The sequence below is a fragment of the Lepidochelys kempii genome, chromosome 16 (assembly GCF_965140265.1).
Source record: "Lepidochelys kempii isolate rLepKem1 chromosome 16, rLepKem1.hap2, whole genome shotgun sequence".
Classification (NCBI taxonomy): Eukaryota; Metazoa; Chordata; order Testudines; family Cheloniidae; genus Lepidochelys; species Lepidochelys kempii.
In genome coordinates, this window is record NC_133271.1 from 12,077,133 (window position 1) to 12,099,678 (window position 22,546).

Sequence of the window (22,546 nt, forward strand, 5' to 3'; positions counted from 1 at the left end):
AAAGGGAGTGGAGGACGCTGAGAAACTTGCAGGATCAAGCCCCAGATAAGATCACAAACTCCAAGTGACTCCTAGCCCAAGTCAAAATCACTGAAGGTTCAGAATGCAGAGAGAACACAGTACCCCCCTCCCCAGCACCAGGGGGAGTCCCAGCTGTGCAGTGTGTAGAAGAAACCATTCACTCCCTGTGGTGCAGCACCGTTTTGGACTTTATTTCTCTCTCTGTAATGGCATGCAGAAGGGAATCAGGGAGAGTCAGTGGGACCACAACTACATGGATCCACTAGGACAGGAGGCAGTATCCCCTGTGGTGTGGCTGTGCAGCCAGCCTGCACCCTGCTTATGAAAACGGGGAGGATTCCATCACCTCGACCCCAGAGTAGAGCCCCCGGCTGAAAGCCACTTTAACTTGAGCTTTGCATATGAAAGCAGCATTTTACCCAGGGAGCAGGAGGGGAAAAACACATTCCCTGGCTGGGAAGTGACTGGATATTTAGAGCCAGAGAACAAATCATTTTGAGGGAGGAGGACAGGGAAGGAATTCTTTTGGCTTTCATTCCTATGGATAAAACCACTGCTTCTTCTTCTCTCTCTCTCTCTTTCCAAAGCAGGGGCCATCACTAAGCAGAATTTAAAGGGGCCTAGGCGAGGTATGTACTTGTTGAGAGCAATGCAGCCGATGTTTCAACTGCAAACTCATTTGGGTCGGAAGCCGTCTTGTTCTGTACAGCAGTGAACGCATTGTAGGCACTTAACAATAAGTAAGAATAAGAATATTCACTGGTTGGTGTGTACACAGCCGTAAATGCAACCAGTTGACCTGGGTTTATGGCTGATTTGCATTGCCAGAACAACACAAAGCAGCCAGAGCATAACAGTGAATATGGCCCCATATATATTTTTGCATAAGTGAAACCACTGGGGGTAGATAGGTCTTATGAGAAATGGGGAAACAGTGAACCTTTGAGGCTTTGGTTTCTCTCTCTCTCTCTCACACACACAATCATGTACACACAGAGGCTCTTTTGTTAAAAGCCTGCTGCCCTTCCAACCCTGTCTCCTAATACCTTTGTATACGCATTGGCTGGAATCAGACATGTAAATCGGACTGCATGCACCACTTGGATAAGTAGAAAAACATGTGTCAAAGAGATTCAGTCTGAAGATGTGTTCTAAATTTTTGCCAGTCTGCGCAGTGTTTTAACCAATTAGATCTTAAGTGTGATCTGATTGCGATGAGGGCTCCCAGCACTGTGGGGTGATAACACCTGGCTCTTGAAAGTTCACGTTCAGCGTTTCAGTCCTAATCTGCCCTTTTGTCTAATAAAAACAACCCTGATCATTGTTAACAAAAATAAATAGCCCACACAAGAGAAGTCCATTAGCAGAAGAGTGACAAATACCAAACACGAGCTATATGAAGAGGATTAGTGGAGACAAGCCAGGGTATATGGTGAGAGGGAAAAAGAAAGAGCCTGTGGGTGAAATGGCTTGCAAAGAAAGAGTTTGCAGGAAAAGGAGTCATAGGGGGTTGTGACTTCCAGGTGCTCCTGGGAGCTCCAGCAGCAGGGCACTAAATCAACAGAAGGGAAAGGAAAAGAAAACAACCTGCACTCCACTGAGAACTGTAAATTATCTCCACAGCTTGCTGTCCACCTTGGGCTGCTGGGTTTGTTCAAAAACAAGAGCGGGGCGGGGGGCTTAAAGACAAAGCAAATTGGGTTTGGTAAACCAGCACTGCACCAAAAGCTGCTGCTGATTTAGCCATCAATCCACAATCTGAGGGAAACAGTGAAGAAGAAAAAACATGGATGAGACAGAGCTGGAAATAATATCGATTTAGTTTTGCAATTCCAGTGAATTTAGTAGCTGCTGAAAGCTGATGGATTGATAGCCCTGGAGACTGAGAGCCTCTAGTGGGACCAGATCCTGACATTCTTACGCATGGGTGAAATTCATCCCCGCAAGGAGTGCCTGAGTACCACTCCAGCCCCATCTATGCCCTATTCTGAGCAGTTATGTGATGTTTGGCCTGGATGGTGCCTCTCTGCATGGGGTGAATTGCACCCTCTTTGAATAATCCCACTGTCGTCAATACCGGACTAGACCCTTGAACCACAGCATAGGTACAGCATGGGCAGGGACAGTGCAAAGCATTTCAGGTTCACTTCTACTGCCAGTGAGACTCTGTGCCATGCTAGAGGGGCCACCTCTTGGTGTGAAGGAGGAGTTCACTTTCCAAACGGACACTTTATTTTTGGCCTTTCCAGCTTTTGTTTCAAAACAAAATGTAAAGATCTTTTTTATACCTCAAATTATTTCTTTTTGATCATTTTCCATCAAATCTTTTTGAAATGTTTCATTTCATGACATTTTTTGATATTTTGACTTTTGCTTCCTATTTGGAAGGGAAAATAATGGTGAAATGTCAAAATTCCTCCAAATATTTCTTTACCATCATCGCAGAAATGCTATGAAAGTCTAACAGACAGAAGCTACTAACTCAAAAAGCTAATTAGTTTTCTTGATGGCATTGGCTACTGTTGCTGGAAGTGGCATAAGTGGCAGCCTAAATCATCTAACTGGGATTCTGTGGGCCAGGCTCTATTATCAATTATCCATGGGCTATTTATGGGGGTCTGTCTTCTGGACTATTAGCTTCAATAGCTGACATGCTCCTAAATCTTTCTGCCAGGACCGAATCAGAATGTAGGCATGAGGAAATTTATAACTGCCTGTGTTTTACCATAAATATTCTGTGAGTCAGTGAAAATAGGGACATGCTGCTAAAACCTACAGTTGACTTTAAACAGCACCCTTTCTCAAGAGTCAAACCCGTGGGTTGACAAAAGGCTGTCTGTGATGGATTGATGTTCTGCGTATTGCAAATGTCTTGGACTGTAAGTACATTTGCTTGCTGTTTGTTTAAGGAACATGGTTGTGATCAGTTAGAAGCTGGTCACAAGTGTGCATTGCCCCTCAACCATGGGGGACCAGTTAGATGAATCATGGTGCATGTGGTCTCAGTAGATGCTTTCCAACACTGATCTACCATTGGCTCTTTTCTTCTCCAAACACTGGCTAAAGGTTATCAAGCCAGATTTAGGGTCTGATTCACATTTTCATCAAGACCCCTTTATACCACTCTGGCAGTTTAAAATGGCCTGGAAGTGAGAGTTTATTCCAGGGGAGATTTGAAAGGCACCCACGGGAGTTAGGCACCCAGGAATCAAGCTTCAGGATCATGGCATTGGCATTACTCCATTTCTGCGCCAGGTTAATGGAATTCTGCCTGGGTAAAGTTGGCATGATACAGTGTAGAATCCAGCCCTGTTTTTTTTAAGCAAAATGGCACTAATAAACTCTTGTGTCTGCCTCTTTCCTTGGGGATCCCATTAACTGTAAGACTCAGCTAAATAAGCACTGACACATGGATACTGTACTCACAGTCAAGCAGATCTACAGCGTCCTCTATTTGAGGACTTCAGCGCACTCCCCAGACACTGAAGGGCTTGATCCTGCAAAATGCTGAAGACTCCTGTGAACTGCTGAGCATCTTTAGCGCCCATTAAAACCAGTGTGAGTTGAGGGTGCTCAGCACCTGGCAACCTTGCAAATCAAGCCCTAATTGAGTAGCCTCTCAATAACCCCGTGAGTTAGGTAAGTTTTATCATCCATCCTTCAGAGGTGGGAAACTGAGGGAAAGTGAAGACAACTGACTGTCGAAAATTACGGACAGTGCCTGCAATAGAAGGCAAATCTCCTGTCTCCCAAACCCCGTGCTCTAACCACTAGACCATGCTGCTTGTCTTCAGATAACAAGTATGAAATAACCCTCCTTTTGTTTTATTAAATATGGTGAACAAGACCAAGCAGAAGAGTATGCTCCATCAGATGGAGCAGATTGCAAAGAAAAGAAATCTTGGTGAGAGTTGTTGGGGCAAACGGCTTTTAAAAACTTTGTGAGAAGTCAAACTGGATGTGAGAGGGACAGAAATGAAAGAGACAGACATGCACGTCATGCTTTTCTCCCTCCATTGCAGAGGCAATACCTGTGGTAGCTACTACATTTATGGGCTGGGAACGTCGTCCACTGATAAGTCCATAGAGTTCAATGTCATACTTAGTACCCTCTTTCAGCCCTGTTATATCTTGGGTGCGTTCATGGCCTGGCACTATTAGTTCCCGTGGGTCAGACTGCCTGTCGGTATCCCTGATTTTAAGAACAAAGCTGTCGAAGACCCCATCATCTGCGGTCCAAGACAGACGGAAGCCAGCTGGGGTAGCATCTGAAACCAGAAGGTTGTCGACCTCGGGTTCTGCTTCTAAAAAAAGGGAGAAAATAGCAGTAGGAAGAAGAAATTAGATTCCCCCCCCACACACACACACACACCAGTTCATAGTGACCAGCTCTAGGTCGGGTCAGAGCACGCTGCAAAAATCCAGCCACAGTTTAAAGAAATTGGAACAATCTGCTAGCTATAAAAAAGAAAAAAGAAACCTTTGGATATTCAAGAGTTATACAGGTACTGTACATGATATATGTGTGTGTGCGTATAGGCGTGCCCAACTTTTACAATACCCCAAAGCAGAACAAATATCTGGATACAGGCCATTTGCCCCGGTCATGCAATATTGAAGATGCTAACAGTAAAAGTGATGTTTATTTGTTCTCTGGCTTCCACTAGAGTTACCCATCCTTTGCGAGCCCTTTATGACAAATAAAAACAAGCCATTGTTAATAATCTGCAGCTGTGCTTATATCGTTGCTTGCTTCTCCCGCTTTGATAGGAGCACTGTAGAGGAGTCACTGAAAAGTTCCTTCATTCCTAACAATTATTGCATGTGGTTCTGGGCTTCTTGATGCTTCTGATCTAGCCTACAGTGTCCACTTTTCCTTTGGAATCAATGCTGAAGCAGCAAGGGGAAATCAAGAAAATCTATATCCACAATGCTGCACGCTTAAGTCCAAAGAGGTTTATCTAACACCCCTAGTAGAGGAATCCACCTAAGAGGATTCCAGCAGTTACCTAAGATGGTTTCTCACTATTATTATGGTTATCTGCCTCATAGGGTACTCTAGGCATCACTAACTGTAGCAATGTTACCAGAATAATAACTGTTTAACAGTATCTCCAATGCGTTGTATTTTTCACAATAAAAGGTCCATATTTATTTTCTCACCAACGTTCAGCCATATAAACTCTGGCTTTGCTGGTGCATGGAATGAGCAAATCCTGTGGCTGAGACTTGGTGAAAAGAAGCAATAATTGTTCAATAAGGCCAAAATGCAGCTGGAAAAACTCAGCTACGATGAGAATGAGAACACGGGCAATGCTTTGTTAAGAGATGCCCAACGCTATTGGTTGTAATGATCCTCTTGTTTATTTGGCATGGAGAATGAAGGGGAGGAGTCCATGGGCGGGAAGCCCAGCATGACTCTCCTGAATGGTCTTGTTGCATAGACAATTGAAGAATATCGAGGTACCTGGTGGCTTATAACATGGTGAATTCGTCTGGTCTCCTTTCTCCAGCTAAGGGTTCTTTCAGGGAGCAATTTACCCCTCCACCCTGTTCCACTCTTCTCCACTGGACCCCACAGAGACAGAACATAAAGAGAATACCAAGAAACGTAAAAATGGGATCACATTAGTGAACCTCTCAATCATGATGAGGTATGTGTAGCCATGATGAAAAAGGATATGCAAAAGCCATGGTTTGTTTTGCAAATGGATTGCACACAACATCTTCCAGGTGAGAAGAGAAGCATGAAAGAGAGGACGGAAAAGAACAATTTGCCCACGATAATATACCTGTAACAGCCACAGTGCTTAGGGGCTTTGTTTGGTGCCCCTGGGCAAAACCATAAAGCATAACCTCATAGCCAATGCCAGTAATAAGGCCTTTAAGTTCCAGTTGCCGCTGGGCTCCTGTAAGGAGGAACTCCTGTGGGTCCAGCAGCTTGCCAGAATCCACCACGATTACTAGAAAGTTGTCAAAGGCATTCTCCGATGCCATCCAGGACACCGTGAACCCATAAGGATTAATGTCAGAGACAGTTAGGTTTTCCAGTGGGGGCATGGACTCTAAAAGAAGGGAAGGTGCAAAAAAACAAAAAAGAAAAGAAGCATAAAAACATTGCAAGTTAGATAGTGTCACAGCTTCCAGCAAACATCAATCACAAGTTTTCCCCAAAAACCATAAGATTTAATGGAAATGCATGGCCACTACAGCAAGGCTGAGATATTCAAAGGAGCCTAAAGAAATTAGGTGTTCAATTCTCACTGCATGCCAATGGGATTTGGGTGCCTACTTCCTGTAGGTCCCTTTGAAAATCCCCAACCCTGATACTTAAACAAGTTTCTTCAATTTCACATGCACACAGAATCAGTTGTGAATAATAGAGGTTTACGCTGCTTTGAATAACACATCTATTTCCATCCTCCCCTCTCCATCACCATTGCTTTAGGGACAAGCCTCAATTTTCACATATCTCACAACTTCACACCAGTATCGCCTGCTTTTCTTTCCAATGGTTGACCCAGTGGAACCAGGGCTTAAACCAACATGGGTCACTGCAAACGTAAGATCTAAACAACTGAAGGATTTTTTACTTGGAGAGATTGTGCTAACAACAGCTAATGACTGCAGGTAGTGGCTGAAGATCAGACTGGCTAAAAATCTTAATAGCCAACAGTTCCTCCCCTCTCTCCCCTTTAACTGATATGTTGACAACTTAAAGAGATTCCAATACAGAATGCTTATTCCGGTAGTTTTCAGACCAAAAGGGCACTAGTTTAAGTTCAGAGGCATAGGGCCATGGGTTCAAAAAAGGTCAGTTTCCATTTCGGCACTAAAATTAAGTGGCCAGGCTATTAAAAGAGCCCAATCTGTTGAGCTCATCTGAATATCTGGTCCTAGGTGTCACAGGTCTAGCCCGGATTGTGGGTGCCCAGCCCTTGGCAATCCAATCCTAAGCTTTTTAAAAATCTGGCTTTGCTCTCCCATATGGCCCACTCATGGAATCTTGCAATCCTTCCTCAACATGATCACTTACTACAGTGGAAGTTTATCCCTAGTAAGAGTTGAGTGGATTTGGTCCTTGACTTCCTTCTTTCCTTCCTTCCTTCCCACCCCCCACAAAATAACCCCGCCTGCATTTCAGTATGTGTGACTACAGAAAGAGCATTGAACAGTAGAGATGGACCCAAACCAGAAGCATGGATCTGAAACACGCAACTCAGGCATCTGAGAAAGTTTTTGAGCTGAATTCTACAGCGTAGGCCATGTCTACGCTTGGAGGTCGGAGTGCGATTCCCAGCTCGCACAGACATACTTGTGCGATTTTGCACCGAGCAAGCACGCTAAAAATAGTACCGTGGCTGTGGTAACGCGGGCGTGGTAATGCGAGTAGCAGCAAATGGTGGTGCAGGCTTTCCTCCGAGTACAAACCTACCTGTAGCCCACAGGCAGGAACTAGAGGTGGCCAGGCCATACTGCTGCTCGCTGCTACCCATGCTATCATGGCTACACTACTATTTCTAGCGTGCTGACTTGATGAGAGTGAGAGCAAGTATGTCTGTATTAACTGGGAACCACATCCCTAGCTCCAACTGTAGACATAGCCTTAGTCTGATCCAGGAGCTCAGATACGGACCCCCAACTTCCAAACTTTGGGAAAATTCGGGGTTTTGATCAGAATCAGAACTTCTAGGCTTGAGCCAATCTCTACACAAAAGCCACATGGCTCTTCAAAAACTAGGCATGAACAGTGAAGTATTTCTTACTATTATTAAGGGAAGGACCCGAGAACCAACTTTGGGGCGCCCCGTGGCCTTCTTGTAGGAACTGAGACATTGTTTCCCTCATTCTCCCATCCATAGTATTAAGCCATTTAAAATAATGTATAAGTCCTCGAGCTTTGATGGCTGCATAGCAATGTACCAAAGGCTTTGTTAGAATTTGATGCATGTGGAGTGCATGACGTGGGCAGATCAGGTGCCAGCTCTTAGCAAGGCTTTAGGCTTCAGCCGAGCACTGACAAATTCAATGCTGGAAACTAGTCTGTTTTACCTGTGCGTTAATATGGTTTAGATGGGTACTGGAATGATAACAATGTGTTTAGACTTTATGAAATGCTTGTAAGTTGCTGCATGCACTAATCTCACTTAGAATTTCTTTATCACATGATATAAGTTAATATTTAAGTTTTTGCTGTGTAACTGTAAAAAATGTTTGCTCTGAAACTGTGAACCCAACCAGGAGGGTTCATTTCCTGTCCATCAAAAAGGCCTAAATGGGATGATTTAGTTGGGGATTGGTCCTGCTTTGAGCAGGGGGTTGGACTAGATGACATTCCTGAGGTCCCTTCCAACCCTGATATTCTATGATTCTATCAAAACTAAATGGGCCATCGTAGGACATCACAATACAAAGACTTTGCTAATTACTCCCCTACACCCATAAAGAGGCTACCTGCAAAAGGGCTAGTTCCATTCTGGAAGAAGGAACTAAAAATAGCTGACAAGAAAAAATTTCATCTCTTTTGTTGTTTGGACTCTCACAGGACACAAAAGAGAAGCAGAGGTCCCCAGGGTCAAACTGGGTTAGTCCTAAAAGATATTCAGAGCTGACAGATTACTACAACTGTGTCACCTTCTGAAACCATAGACTGTAACTCATTTGTGTGCACGTTTGCCTGCTTTAACCTTGCATAATGACAGGTTTCAGAGTAGCAGCCGTGTTAGTCTGTATCTGCAAAAAGAAAAGGAGGACTTGTGGCACCTTAGAGACTAAAATTTATTTGAGCATAAGCTTTCGTGAGCCACAGCTCACTTCATGTATCCGATGAAGTGAGCTGTAGCTCACGAAAGCTTATGCTCAAATAAATTTTAGTCTCTAAGGTGCCACAAGTCCTCCTTTTCTTTTTGCTTTAACCTTGTAATAACTCTTTCATTTCTTTTCTTAGTTAATAAATCCTTAGATAGCTGACTATAGGATTGGCTACAAGTGTTGTCTTTGGTGTTAGATCTAAGGTACAAATTGACCTTGGATAAGTGACTGGTCCTTTGGGAATGGGAGTAACGTGAATATTTTGTGATCTAAGGTGTATAGCAACCAACTATCACCCAGTCCAGCTTGCCTGTGTGGCAAAATAGACTGGAATGCCCAAGGGGACTGTCTGTGACTCCATGGTAAGACTGTTACTGTAGTTAGGAGTTCAGTGAAATCTAAGCGTAGAACATACAAGCAGTTCGGGGTCTCTGCCCTGCTTCTTGACACTCTGGCATTCATGGTCATGATGCAGACAGCATGACAGAGTGGTTTAAGGGAATTACACTAATCTCCTACTGAGCATCCCCAAGATATACTGGATCCAACCCCTCATGGGTTTACTTTGCTGGAGCCTTGATAAATAAATAAAGGACCTGAAACATTGAAATTATTTTCTAGAAACAGGTTTACATGAACTACAGGCAGACAAGAATTTGTTTGCTTGCAGGAAGCATAGCATGCTTACCGAGATCTGAGAAACTTGCCTTCAAATATAGCAATGCCACATTTGCTATAGGGAAGCATCTGTACTTTGGAGAAGCAAAGAACAGGACTGGAGAAGGCAAACGCTGGTTCATTTGTAACGCGCTACCATCAGGGAGGGAGGTCAGTCAGCATCCTTGGGACTTCAGTGAAGCGCTTGCGCAGACTGCCTTATGTAAGGGAGGCTACCCTGGCATAGTGCCTTTGCAGATGGTGTTACCTCTGTGTATTACTTGAGTGAGGAGGAAAAGGAAAGCTAATGAGACATGAGCTTCTGGATGCAAGCGCATGCAGGACGGCTGTTTGGTCGAGGCAAAGTATACAAAGAACGGAGAGAAGCTGTAGTGACAGCCTCTGTTACTGTGATATGATGTGCAAGGAATGCTTAGTCTTCAAGGAGTATAAATGGACTGCAGGCAGCATGATCATTCATGCATGAGTGTCAGATTATTATATTAGATCTGATCTGAGTAAAGAGTGAAACAGCAACAGAAATGGGCTGAATCTTGACGTCCTCTCTTACTGCCACATGTAGAGGTTCAAATAGGCACAAGGGTGTCTGAAGTCCTGGCCCTTTCAATTGCCACGTGTCGTGCAGAAAGGAGATGCCCATCTCACAGATGATTAGAGTTAATCAGTGGAACTGACCCAGAAGGACAGGTGGAATTTTAAAGGCCAGGGCTGCTCTAAATATCCAAGAGCTGAAATGAGGCCTAGAAGGCATTCAGGTTAGATAAATGAGCCCATGAAGTTAACCTTATTTTTTCAAAGCCTGGTGAGGGAGGTTAATTGCAGCTGAAGTTAGGAGTAAAGATTTGGATGGGTTCTTAATTCACCTGAAACTGTTCTCCCCTCCCTCGCCCTAAAAATGGATGATCTCTTTAAGTGTCAACATTACTCAGTTTCACAGAGAAACAACCGCCACACTTCTCTCCTTTCCTGCACATTAATCAATGTTATTTTTTTTTTTAACAAAAAACAAACACACAAAGCAGCAGCCTTTAAACGGGTACCTGTCATGACAAAAGCAGTGAGGGGCTCTGTGTGGACCCCTGCATTGGTGGTGCCCTGAATGTTAATATCATAGCCAGTGTAATCTGCCAGGCCTGAGATGCGAGCGCTGCGGGCCCCTCCTGACACCGTAAGCTCCTGCGGCGCGTGGGCTGCATAGGAATCTCTAACATTTATAACAAACTTTGCAAAAGGCCCATCTCTCGCGGTCCATGAGAGGTTGAAGCTGTCGGGGGTAACGTTTGTGAGTGTGAGCGTGCCCAGCTGTGGCTTGGCCTCTGAAGGAAAAGGAACACAGGTGAAGAGAAAGCATTACTTAGAGCAGGACAGTGCTTAGAAGCAGGAAAGAGTTATGGCTATTTAAGGGTATAGAGCAACAGAGCCAGCCTTTACCATCTGCTGAGCAATGGCTGAAGAAATAAGGAGCTGGGCATTACAAATAGCCATTGACAAGGGCTTTCAATTTAACCTCTTGCAGGTGTTTATTAGTTTTAATTTTTTCTTGCTCTTTTTTGTTTACTGGTAAATAGATTCAATTGTCTCGCCTAACCGTGGGCCTGATTTGCAGGGGTGCTAAGCACACACAACGCCTCATGAAGTTCAAGGGAACTGCAGATGCTAAGCACCTCTGAAAATTAGGCTCTCAACGACTGCACAGATCTGAACCAAGACTTTACTTTTGCAGAAGGCCACAGAAGGTATGGCACACTTCAGGTTAAAGTGCTTTACCAACAAGATCAGGATCATTATCTTCGCTGTCCAGATGGGGAAACTGAGGCACAAATGAGTGAAGTGATTTGCCCAAGCTCATACAGCAGGCCAGTGGCAGCACCCTATCCACTAGGTCACACTGTGGACCACTGAATGGAGGACACAAGATCACTGCAACCCCCTTTTTCAGGACTTTAGGGGAGTCTTAGGGAAAAATTCTTCTTAGGGAAAAATATTCCCTTTTGGGATAAATTTCATTCTCATCCTCAAAGGAATAACTTTGGAAATTGGAGCCAAATCCATCCAGCTTTCACATAATTCAACAATGAGGAGTCTATTTAAACCCCATGTGTTAAAATGTTTTGGGGACATTAAAGTGTTGGTTAAATGGAGTCAGTGATATTCAGGGGGAGTTTATTGGTTAAGTGACTCACTCTGGGGGACGTAATCATAACAACAGAACAATTAAAGAACAGAGAGAGACCTATAATTAATTGACATATGAACTGACGCAAGTTACCGCAATTTACCCACCCAAGACTTAGATTAAATGGGCCAGAAGAGTTTGTTCCCAATCCACGCTGCCGCCTTGGTCTAGTCCAGGAGCAGGGACATCTCAGTGACCCCAATTAAGGATGCATGCTGGGACTGTCATCATGCTGCCATCTAGTGACCAGCAGAGCCAGCATGGTCAGTAATGAGGTTGTCATGGCGTGAGCTCGGTGCCTGGGGAGATGGCGGAGGAGATCAAAAAGTATTCAAGATGCAAACATACGTAAGGGAGAATGTGGTGAAACCAGGCACGGTGCTGTCAGTCCTGCATGCAGGTTGTAGAGAACAGTCCTTTCCACCCTGAACCCGAAACGGGCACATTCCTTCACATGCCATTCCCACCGAGCTCAGGCAGGCCCACGACATGGCATCCAGATTTCAAAGGTTACGACATGCAACACAAGTTGAAAATCTCTCTCCAGGCCAGGCTTAGTGAGTTCCCAACGTCCTGTAGTCTCCACCAGTGCTGGAAAGGCTCTGGCATCCACCGGAAGGCACTGTGGTGCCCATTCCCCTACAAGACTCACTGGCAACAGTGCAAGTGAGAGGGTACAGGGCCGAACATCAAGAAGGGATGGACTTCCTTTTCAATCCCAGCTCACTGCTGAGGGGATGTGGAAAGATGCCAGGCAGAAAAAACTCTTGGTACCAGCACTGAATAACTGGACCACATCATGCAGTTCCTGTTGGTCATTGAACATGCTACCCAAAGCACCAGTAAAAGATACAAATGCCATGAGAGACATTTGACTTTTACAAACAAAGAACCAAAATGGCATGCAGTTGCCTTTCTGGTATGACACAGACACAGTGCCCGTTCCCGTGATAAGAAAGATCACAGGCAAATGAAGAGAGAGGGTGTGGAATGAACACAAAGAGTGTTCAAAGTCAAATGCAAAGATGTTCCAGAGAATCATCTGGAGCAATTTAGTTATATATACAGAGAGTTTGCAGATAAGTGTATATATAAATAAACCAAAGGTTTAGCATTGTGCTTCCTTAATTCTGGGGACACTTTTCAGCCATTTCCAGGGTCCCAGATCCGCTTCTTTCAAAGCAGTCTCGGATTCAGCTTATTCCAACCTGTCCCCATAGTGACCCTTCCTGTAATTTACTAACAAGGGCCATCTAGATGAGGAAAAGTGAGGTCTCTTTGGAGCCACGTTCTAAAGCAGTTTGGTGGATAAGAAAAGAAAGAATAGAAAAAGTAAATCTGGAAGGTGAAATACCTGTGGTAACCAGTGCTGTCAAAGTCTGAGCACCTTGGCCATCAACTAGACCATGCAGTTGGACAGTGTAATTAGTGGTGGCTCTTAGGTTGGTGATTACAAAACTCCGTGAGGCCCCTGGCACTGTGTACACCAGGGAATCCAAAGGCAAGTCAGAGTTTATAACTTCTAAAACAAAGCGATCAAAGGCAGCATCCTGAGCTTCCCATGTGAGGGACACACTGTCTGAGGTAGCGTTTGAGACAGTTAGTTTGCTAAGGAGAGGTTCGTCTACTAGAGGAAGAAAAACAAATGGAAATGTGTCGGAATTATTAGAACCAAAAATAAAATCAAATAAAATCAATGTCAGAAATGGAAAAGACCTATTTAATCACATTTTCTGCACCATGACCCCTCTCATCTTAGCCAAAAGCTCACCAGGATCCCCCTCCCATTTAGCAGAATGAGATGGGCAGCATGATTTTGACTCACTGACACCTGTTTGCAATCCTGCTGGGGGTCTTGATCCCCAGGCTGAGAAACCCTAATTCATCCCTCTGCCAGGATACCACTCCCCACCTACAAATGTATCTGCTATTGACTTGATCACAGATACTTCATATTACGCTGAACTGCGACTGGCATCCTAAAGTTCCATAGAACTCTCTGTCAATCATGTCAGCAGCAGCATCCCCTTGTTACAATTCCTCCTACTTATACGGATTTTAAGATAAAGCACGGTCTAGTCCTTGCAATCTGTGAGGAGATATAACCTGCATTACTTGTATAATCTCTCACCAAATTAATGTAGGCACCTTGTTTTGAGATAACTTTGTGACCAGTGGTCCCGATTTTACAGGGACAGTCACGATTTTGGGGGCTTTTTCTTATATAGGTGTCTATTGCCCCCCACCCCCATCCTGCTTTTTCACACTTGCGCTCTGGTCACCCTAGCAGAGAACCATTTGCATATGAGGTCATATGAATGGAGTCACTATGGGTAATAAAAGATTACTGCATGTGATACAGAACCCTCCCTTGAGTAATCCATCTACTTTTGTAATTTGCTGGTTTTCTACTTCTAATTCAATTTTGCGTACATACAACAATAGGATTCCTTCTTTCCTTGGAATGGCTGTGCTACAGAGATCCAGATGTGAAACTTCAGGCTGTTCTAGGTGCTTAGAGTAAAATCCATACCAGTGCAGCCAGCCAGCCCAGGGCCGTGAACCACTTCAGTCCCATGTAAAACCTAATCTGAGGTCTTAAATGGGATTAAATCTTAAATGGGATTAAAATAGGGCATCGGCCTTATATAATTCCTCTGCTGTGGAGTCAGTTTCACCCACACCCCATTCAAAAAGAAGAAAAAGCTTTGCCTATACATCTGCCTATTCAAGAGAAATAACCCCCCTAAATGCAACGTAACAGGTACGAACACATGTTGCCACACTGAGGTGTGCCTAGAGAAGTGTTGGCTCCATGCTCAGCCCCTAAGCAAACTTGTTGGGGTTCTCTACCAGAAGCTGCCCCTGCTTGGATGGAGCCGAGAGGAAAGAAAGCTGATTATTTCTGTTGTGAATAAGAACATCCCTCATCGCCGTGATGTCCTTTCCCTGCACTGGACAGGCGGGTTAAACATAATTGTACAGGTTAAAATAACGCCTGCAGCTCTTCATCAGAAGGCGTTGTAGGGGGAGGTAAAGGATTTGGTACCGGGGGGGTTGGCTGGGGAAGGTAAGGGTGAGGGAAAGGTAAGGTCCTGTAAAGAAGAGTTCGGAGAAAGCGGAGTGAGTATGCGAGGTAGGTTTATATACCTGTAGTAGCTGCAACACTTATTGCCTTTGTGCGGAAACCACGCGTGCTCCCAGAGAGGTAGACAATAAAATCAGTTTTGGGGGAAAGCCCTGAGATATGAGCAGTCCTTAAGTTGCCTGAAATGTTGTACTCCATGGGCTCCTGTAACCTGCTAGAATCAATAATTTCAATGGTAAAGGTCTTGAAGGCCTCATCCGTGGCTGTCCAGGAAAGGTTGAAGCTTTCGGGGGTAATGCTGGAAACCGTTAGTTCACCAACTTCAGGTTCTGCTGCTGAAGAGGAAAACAAAAGGAGTGAGAATTAGATGCCCCCTCTGAAGCCATATGTTCAGAAATGCTGTGCTTGCATCTACAGCTACCACTGTTCTACGTTGAAAAGAGGAATGGAGGGTTCGAATAACAGGTTGCTGCAAGCGGACATGAGCTAAGGGAAAGAATGTCAAAAAGAGAAAGCGTCTAACAGTGCTGCATAAATGAAAGCTGTAAGACTGCAATGGTTGTCCATGCTTCTGAGCGCAGCCAAGCATCCTTGCGTATGTCTTCACTGCAGCTGGGACCATGCTCCCCAGCGCAGGTAGACAGACACACACTACCTCTACTCAATCTAGTGTGCTAAAAATAGCAGTGTAGCCGGGGTAGCATCGGCAGCTGTCCAGGCTAGCCACCTGAATACCAATCCACCTGGACCCTCTGGGTACCTACTTGGATGGCTAGCCCAAGCCTTCACCTATGCTACCCCCTGCCACTCTGCTATTTTTAGTGTGCTACCTCACACCAAGCTAGTACATGTCTGTTTACCAATACTGGGAATCACATTCCCAGCTGCAGTGTCGATGTACCCGTTGAGGTCTGAGCATGAAAGCAGATGTGTAAGAACACACCAAGGGCCTTAAAGACCTGGAGAATACACTTCACTGATTCAAATTCGCTGAAACTAGATCCATGGCTTAGTCAAGGAAAAAGGGACGAGTTTCATTTGAGCTGTTCCTCTCTCCCTTCCCGATTAAAACACACAAAAGTTGGCATCTAGTCCTAGAGCTTGACCCAAAGTACAAAGCTGTGGTAGCTCCCTGGGGCTTCCTTCCCTTCTGCAGACATCCCTGACAGGCCTCCAAAAGGCATGAAACATTCTGACAATGGAAAATCCCCTGGAAAGAAAAGTCTTGAAAAGCCAAGTGGTGAGTGTGACTGAAATAGAAGGGAAAACCCCAGTAGGGTGTCATCTGCTGTTTCCAATAAACTAACAGAGACTGAGCAATGGCTAAGCCACACTTCGGCAGGACACTGTTGGTATGTCTACATGGCAAGCAGAAATCCGTGGCAGCGAGTCTCAGAGCCCAAGTCTACAGATTTGGGTTTGCTCTACAGTGCTAAAAATAGCAGTGTAGCTGTCCAGGCTTGAGTTGGGGTCTGTTTTCTTTTTAACCCCCTAAAGATTACTTTCTCCACCTCAAGGAGATTTATGTCCACTGTGACTAGACTATAATCCGATATCAACCCATACTCAGAACTCCTAATGGAAGCTTTTAGTGAAAAGTCAATGGCAGTATATAGTGCAAAGCAAGCAATTCATGTCATAAAAACCACTCTAGCCAAGCCAAGCCACGTAACGCACCACAGCAAAAAGCAAACAGTACATCCTCATTTCTGTAATTCAGTTATAAATTTTCCTAGTTCCTTCTAGCTGCTGGATAAAATGTGCTCTGAGAGAGCAAACAAGAGTAAGTCTGAGCCATCCTCCAAGCTAGAGAGAAGTTGCAGCAGGTTACAAAGGACTTTAAGGAAGGGTCCTGTGAATACTGCCTGAAACAGATTGTTAGTGCATCTGAAGGAAGAGCCACTGTGTCCCAGCCATTGTCACTGAGTAAATGAGATATAGAAAGCCCCATTAATTATAGTCTTTCTGAGTATCTAAAAGTGGCAGTGGCATGGAACAATCCAAGGAAGGATATGTTTGACTTGTTACAGTAGAAGTGCACTGGGTTGCAGGAGATATACTCCTAAGGCATAGACAAATGAGAGTGGCTGCAATCCATTGCAAGTACAGAACAGGTAGTGCAAATAAAAAAAAATCTGCAAGGTGAAGATGAGGGACAAAATCCAAATTGGAAGGGAAAGAAAATCAAATATCTGACTGGGCAGATGGAACACATGGTCTAGGTTCTCTATATCTGAGGGTTAATTATTTAGAGTTTTGTAGATCATTAAAACAGTGTTATTTTTTATTTATGAGAGATAGGCCTGAACCAAAACCATGGAACATCTTTGAGGGATGCAAGATCTGGTTATGAATGTGGAGACTAGTGCCCATCTCTACTTTTCATCAACCCAGATACCATATTTACATCAGTGAAAGGTGAATGCATATCAATGAAAGGTGTAGAGATGAGTCATACAAATTACTTTCATTATTATTGATAATTTTACGCAATTTTTGGTTGTGTAGGACCTGAGTCTTCTCTCAGCTACACCAGCTTTACACCGGTGTAATTCTGTTGACTTTAGTGGAGTTACTCCTGATTTACACATTGTGAGAGCAGTAACAGATTCATACTGATTAACAGCCCAATAGATGAGATCACCTATTAGCAGTAATTCCATATTGTTTTTTGTGCTTTGTTTTGAACATAACTTTTGGAATCCAAGAAACACAAGTGCTCATGGCCTTGAATATCTGGGCTATAAAGTCAGGTTTTCACAGGTTTCACAGGACAACGTCTGCTCTTTCTGATCATGTGCAATGGACATTTGGGTCTTGCAATTAGTTCCAACCAGAGAAGTGAGTAAAATAAGCAAAAATAAGTTGTTCTAAGGACAAATGGGAGCTCCTGAAAGCAAATGACAGCATGGTGGCCCTGAGACTCTCATTAGAAAATCTGATCATCACGAGACATTTCCAGGCATGATATGTTCAGCCAAGCTTTGATAAGCCTTGAGGATTAAGGGTGGTCATGCAAAAGAGTGCAGACATCCAAGCTCTCACTGGACACTGCAATAGCGCTGGCCTATATGCCTCTCTGCAAAGAAAGAAGTAGCATGGAAACCGATGAATAAATTAGAAAGGGTACCTGTTGTGGTGTTAACAGAAAGGGGTTTGGTCCTGTAGCCCTGAATCACACCATAAAGTGTGACAGTGTAGGGCATGTTAGCCTTGAGGCCAGTAACATTCACAAAGCGTAGGCTGCCTGGGACTGTGAGATTCTGAGCTTCTTCTGGATTGTTAGGCTCCTGCACCTGAATGACAAAAGTCTCATAGGCCCCTTCTGCGGCTGTCCAGTTGAGTTGGAAACCATCCCAGCTAACCTTCGATACTGTAAACTTTCCGAGCTCAGGTTCCTCCTCTGAATATGGACAGAGAGTCAATTAGTTACTCAAATTACAGATTAAAGTAACAAATAATTGGGGTGCTGCCTGATGACTTTCCACGCTAATGAATTTCAGTTATAATTAGTGTTCCTATAGATGCACTATATCACACACTTCTAGATTGATGACAGGTTTCAGAGTAGCAGCCGTATTAGTCTGTATCCCATGAAGTGAGCAGTAGCTCACGAAAGCTCATGCTCAAATAAATTTCTTAGTCTCTAAGGTGCCACAAGTCCTCCTTTTCTTTTTTCTAGATTTATCTCTGCCCTTGATAACTCAGTGGAAAGCTTCCTTGAGACTTGGCAATGCAGAGCTGTACAATAAGCAGAGAGCAACAATAATAAATAATCATTTTAATACTATAATATTTCATGTAGGAAGCAGCTTTGGAGCTTAGAGCATTTTACAAACATTAATTAAACCTCCTTGTGAGGCAAGTCAGTATTTCTAGAACCATCTTACAGCTGCCATTAACAATTCAATGTTTGCTACTCTAAAGTGATTGTGATACTGCTGTATTTCCTGTTCCAAGGTTAGACAGATACAGAAGTTCCTGTAAGTACCAGGGCTGTGAAGTTTATGTTTTTAATGGGGTCCACTTGAAGCAAGGTTGGTTTCGTTTGTTTTCAAATAATCAATTCCTAATTCAAAATGACAAAGAATGAATAGTGGTTTCTTTGCCCGTACATGCCCATCTTTAGAGATTTGCCCTAATTGTGGTTAACACAAGTTTAATGAGGGCAGATAACAATAACTTCTTTAAAAAGACAAGCTTATTATTTCAAAAGAAGAATCTCAGTGACATGCTATAGAAAGCCCTCCTGTGGTGAGGGAAGACAAGTGACAGACATTACGTTTTTCAAAGTCACGCTGGAAAATAGCATCTTCTTATCTGTTGGTTATGCATGGGGAATCTCCTCTTTTAATCTGTGGCTAACTTTCGGACTGGGCTCATTCCATAGCTCTCTTCTCTCTTATTTGCAATGGCTGAAATCAAGGTAGAGCAGCCCTAATAATGATGACAGGGCCTGATTGTGCAACCCTTACACACGTTGCTGAGCACTTACTCGTGAGAGATGTTCCACTAGGACCTGATTTTCAGTTATACTCAAGGTTCCTTTAAGCCACATTGATGTAAGGTGCTTTAAAGGTGTGCACCCATTTTAAGGCAGGTTGGTGTAAAGGGGCCTTAGTGTAAATGAGAACCAGGCCCAATGAGATTACTTGTGTAGTTGCTTATCATGTAAAGTAAGGGTTGCACATAGTGTATGTGTGCTTGCATGTATTGCATGCCCTAATGCATACAGTATGGGCCTAATTTTCAGAAATGCTGAGCCATCAATGGGAGCTCCCATTGACTTAACTGGATTTCTGAATACTCAGGCCCTATATCTCTGTATAGGAAAGTGGTATCACTCAGGTCCACTGAAGCACCAACTAGCTGCCTCCCATCTCCCTTTGACCCTCAAGAGATGACACTGTACAGAGTAACTTTTCAAATCAGTGCTGCTCAAGAACTTTGCATGAGCTGTTTTAACAAAAATAGGGATCAGACACTCGTTATGATATAATGCAAAAGGGAGAATGCAGGCTGGAAAAGAAATCAGTGATCATTTGATGGCAGTAGAGATAAAATAAGACATTAATTTAAAATCAAAATACACCCCCCTCCCCCCAAAAAAAGAAGTCAAGTCACAGCGAAGTCTTTCAAGGAAAAACATTATCTATTTTGCAAATGCCATAACAACTTAAAAGCCATTCAGATTTCCCTGGACATAAAATTCAATTTCCATTCTCTTCCAAGACGCAGGCTCACAAAAACACTTTTCCTTTCAGTTTCCTGTTCAGGGACATGCATGTCTGATCTGGAAATGCATCCAACTCCCATCATGCTTTCCTGTTCTCATACACAAATCATGCAATGCACCAATTCCAATTGCTGGGGAGCTCGGCCAGCCTCACCAGTAAAGCCTTGACCATACATGACAACAGAGATGACAACAACATGGGGAGTGAGATGAAGAGATGATGTTTCTTAGGTTAAAAAAAAAAAAGATATAACACGTCGTAGAAAAAGATGAGACTGTTCTAGCCATTTCCATACCAGTGATTTTGTTACTGGCACGTGGACAGGGAGTATTACTAGTCTATTGTCTGTTTCTCCAACTCTACATTTGCATCTCGGTACCTGATCATTAGTGAATTGCACTCAGAGTTTATACGGTTGTTTCCTTTTACTGTTGTATTGCTCAAGGAGAAATGAATATGCAAAAGGAAAATAAGAGGCTGTTTAAAAACTCTGAAAATCCCCACTCACAATGTGTTACAATCTTTTTTTTTCCCCCTTTCAGACATCACCACTTCCATGGAAACACTGCCAGATACTACCTCCTTGCAATCTTCCTTTTGTTTGGATCACAATCCAAACAAAACCCAGTCACATATCCTGCTATTTCCATGTGTCTTATAAATAGCTGATGCATCGAATCCCGTCTTTGCATGCAATCTGTAAAGGGAGAATCAATGCTATGCCCCTTCAAAAGCTGGATGGGGAACTGTCCATGCTACATAACTCATTCCAAAGCAACAGGAGTTTTGTCCCATGCAGAAAAGAATTTCAGAAGGAAGCCATCTCTCATGAAGCCTGGCATTTCTGCAATGGAACTGCAGTACAAGATGAAACCCAGAATGTCAAAGCAGAAATGAGAACATATGGATAACAAAATCCATAGAAAATACCTGTGGCAGCTAGAGCATCCAGTGACTGAGAGAGCTGACCTTGAGTGCTTCCACGGAGATTAATCAGGTATTGTGTGCCAGCTGTGAGATTGATAAATTCTGTTTCTCGTAGGTTTCCGGGCACAGAGATTTCCTGGGTCCTGTTTAAACTGGGCAGGCTTTTCAGGGTGATAAAGAACTGATCAAATAACGCATCTTGTGCTGCCCAGGATACTGTGAAACTATTGAAAGTCCTGCCCGTTATTTTAAGGTCATGAAGTTGGGCAGTGAATTCCAGGGTGGAAAAATCAGTGGGTACTGAAAGCAGAGTGTGAGAATCAGTGCTTGGGTTTGTTAAGTAACTTAGCTCAGTAGGTGCTGGGCTGGTAGGATTAAGTGTTGTTTCGCTGTCTGATTCTCCAGGTGCTGTGACTAGATGTGCTAAACAGAGGTAAATCACAAGTTAAGTTTTCCTTATTAAAAAAAAATAAAATAAAAGGCAAAGAAACCAAATGATGCCTAACATCTGAGAATGGTTAGTTTCTGCAGTTTGCATTAAAGATCACTAGACACAGAGAAAGCAGATGGGGTAGCTGATTGTTTGGAGACTGAATCCAGGTCATAAGCAGAGGAAGCATTACAAAGCATAATGTCAGTCTCATACCAGCCACACTCAATGGTAGCTCTCGAGCATCAATCACAATAGCTAGCAATTTAAGGACACTAGTTTTCAGTAGAGATACAGTGTAAATCAGCCTAGCTTCATTGACTTCCACGGAGCTATGCTGATTTACACTGGCTAAGAATTTGGCCCTCAATCTCTTAAACATGCCTTCTATCCACACAATATGATGGGTAAAACTGCTGATGGAAACGGGAAATGGAATGCATGCTAGGACTGCAAACATATCTGAGACAGACTGAGAATTCAGCTATAGCAGTAGCATTGCTAACTTTCTTCCTACCCGAAGAAAAACAAACGTGGAGCTGTTTCTGTCTGTACACATGCCTCATTCTTAAAAAAAATAAAATGTGAGCCTTCTTTCTTTAAGAGCTCCACAAGACAAAGAGATGAGCCAGCACTTGCTCTGTGCATGGGTTTCCATGCTACCCAAGAGTAACATGCCTTAGACCACAATCAGCCTTTGGGATTCTGAGCATTGCACCGATAAGAGAGAACGCCCATCGCAGTTGGAGAGCAACAGGCAGAGAACTTTTCTGAGACTTCAATTAGCCATGCAGCATTATCTCTTCATTCGTGGACTAGCCACATCATTCCACACTGAAAGGGCTCCCCTGCTTTCTTGTCTCAGTAGCATTCATTTAAAAGACAGTGAGCAGCCTTCCACCACCAGGCAGATCAGCATGGGTACATAGCCTCGATTCAATATCTGTCTCCAAACTGACAAAATACTAGCATAGCACAAAAATGTTTGCAGAGAGAAAGAACAATTAAAACATCTTGAAACAAAAGCAAAAAAAGAAAAGAAAAGAAAAGAAAAGAAAAGAAAAGAAAAGAAAAGAAAAAGCGATATCTAGAAAATACATTTCCAGCACTCATGTAAAGTACTTTTCTGCTGATCTTCAAGAAATCTGAAAGCCTATGGAAACCATTCACTCATACTG

The 22,546-nt window shown here is 43.5% G+C and overlaps 1 protein-coding gene across 7 annotated transcripts in view; it reads right to left on the reverse strand.

Annotated features, from left to right (window-relative positions):
* The window catches only part of TNC (tenascin C), a 92,373-nt gene that overhangs the window by 16,507 nt on the left and 53,320 nt on the right, over nt 1-22,546 (reverse strand). The window contains exons 11-14 of one of the 7 annotated variants that reach the window (XM_073314112.1): nt 17,905-18,177; nt 14,837-15,106; nt 5,814-6,086; nt 4,053-4,325 (exon numbers count right to left, since the gene is read on the reverse strand). The exons of 1 other annotated variant lie outside the window; for it this stretch is intronic. In XM_073314112.1, coding sequence (XP_073170213.1) covers nt 4,053-4,325; nt 5,814-6,086; nt 14,837-15,106; nt 17,905-18,177 — 1,089 coding nt within the window. Of the gene's footprint in view, nt 1-4,052; nt 4,326-5,813; nt 6,087-14,836; nt 15,110-17,904; nt 18,178-22,546 lie in introns of all 7 variants that reach the window. 5 more of the 7 variants (XM_073314111.1, XM_073314115.1, XM_073314114.1 and 2 more) reach the window with 5 other exon arrangements.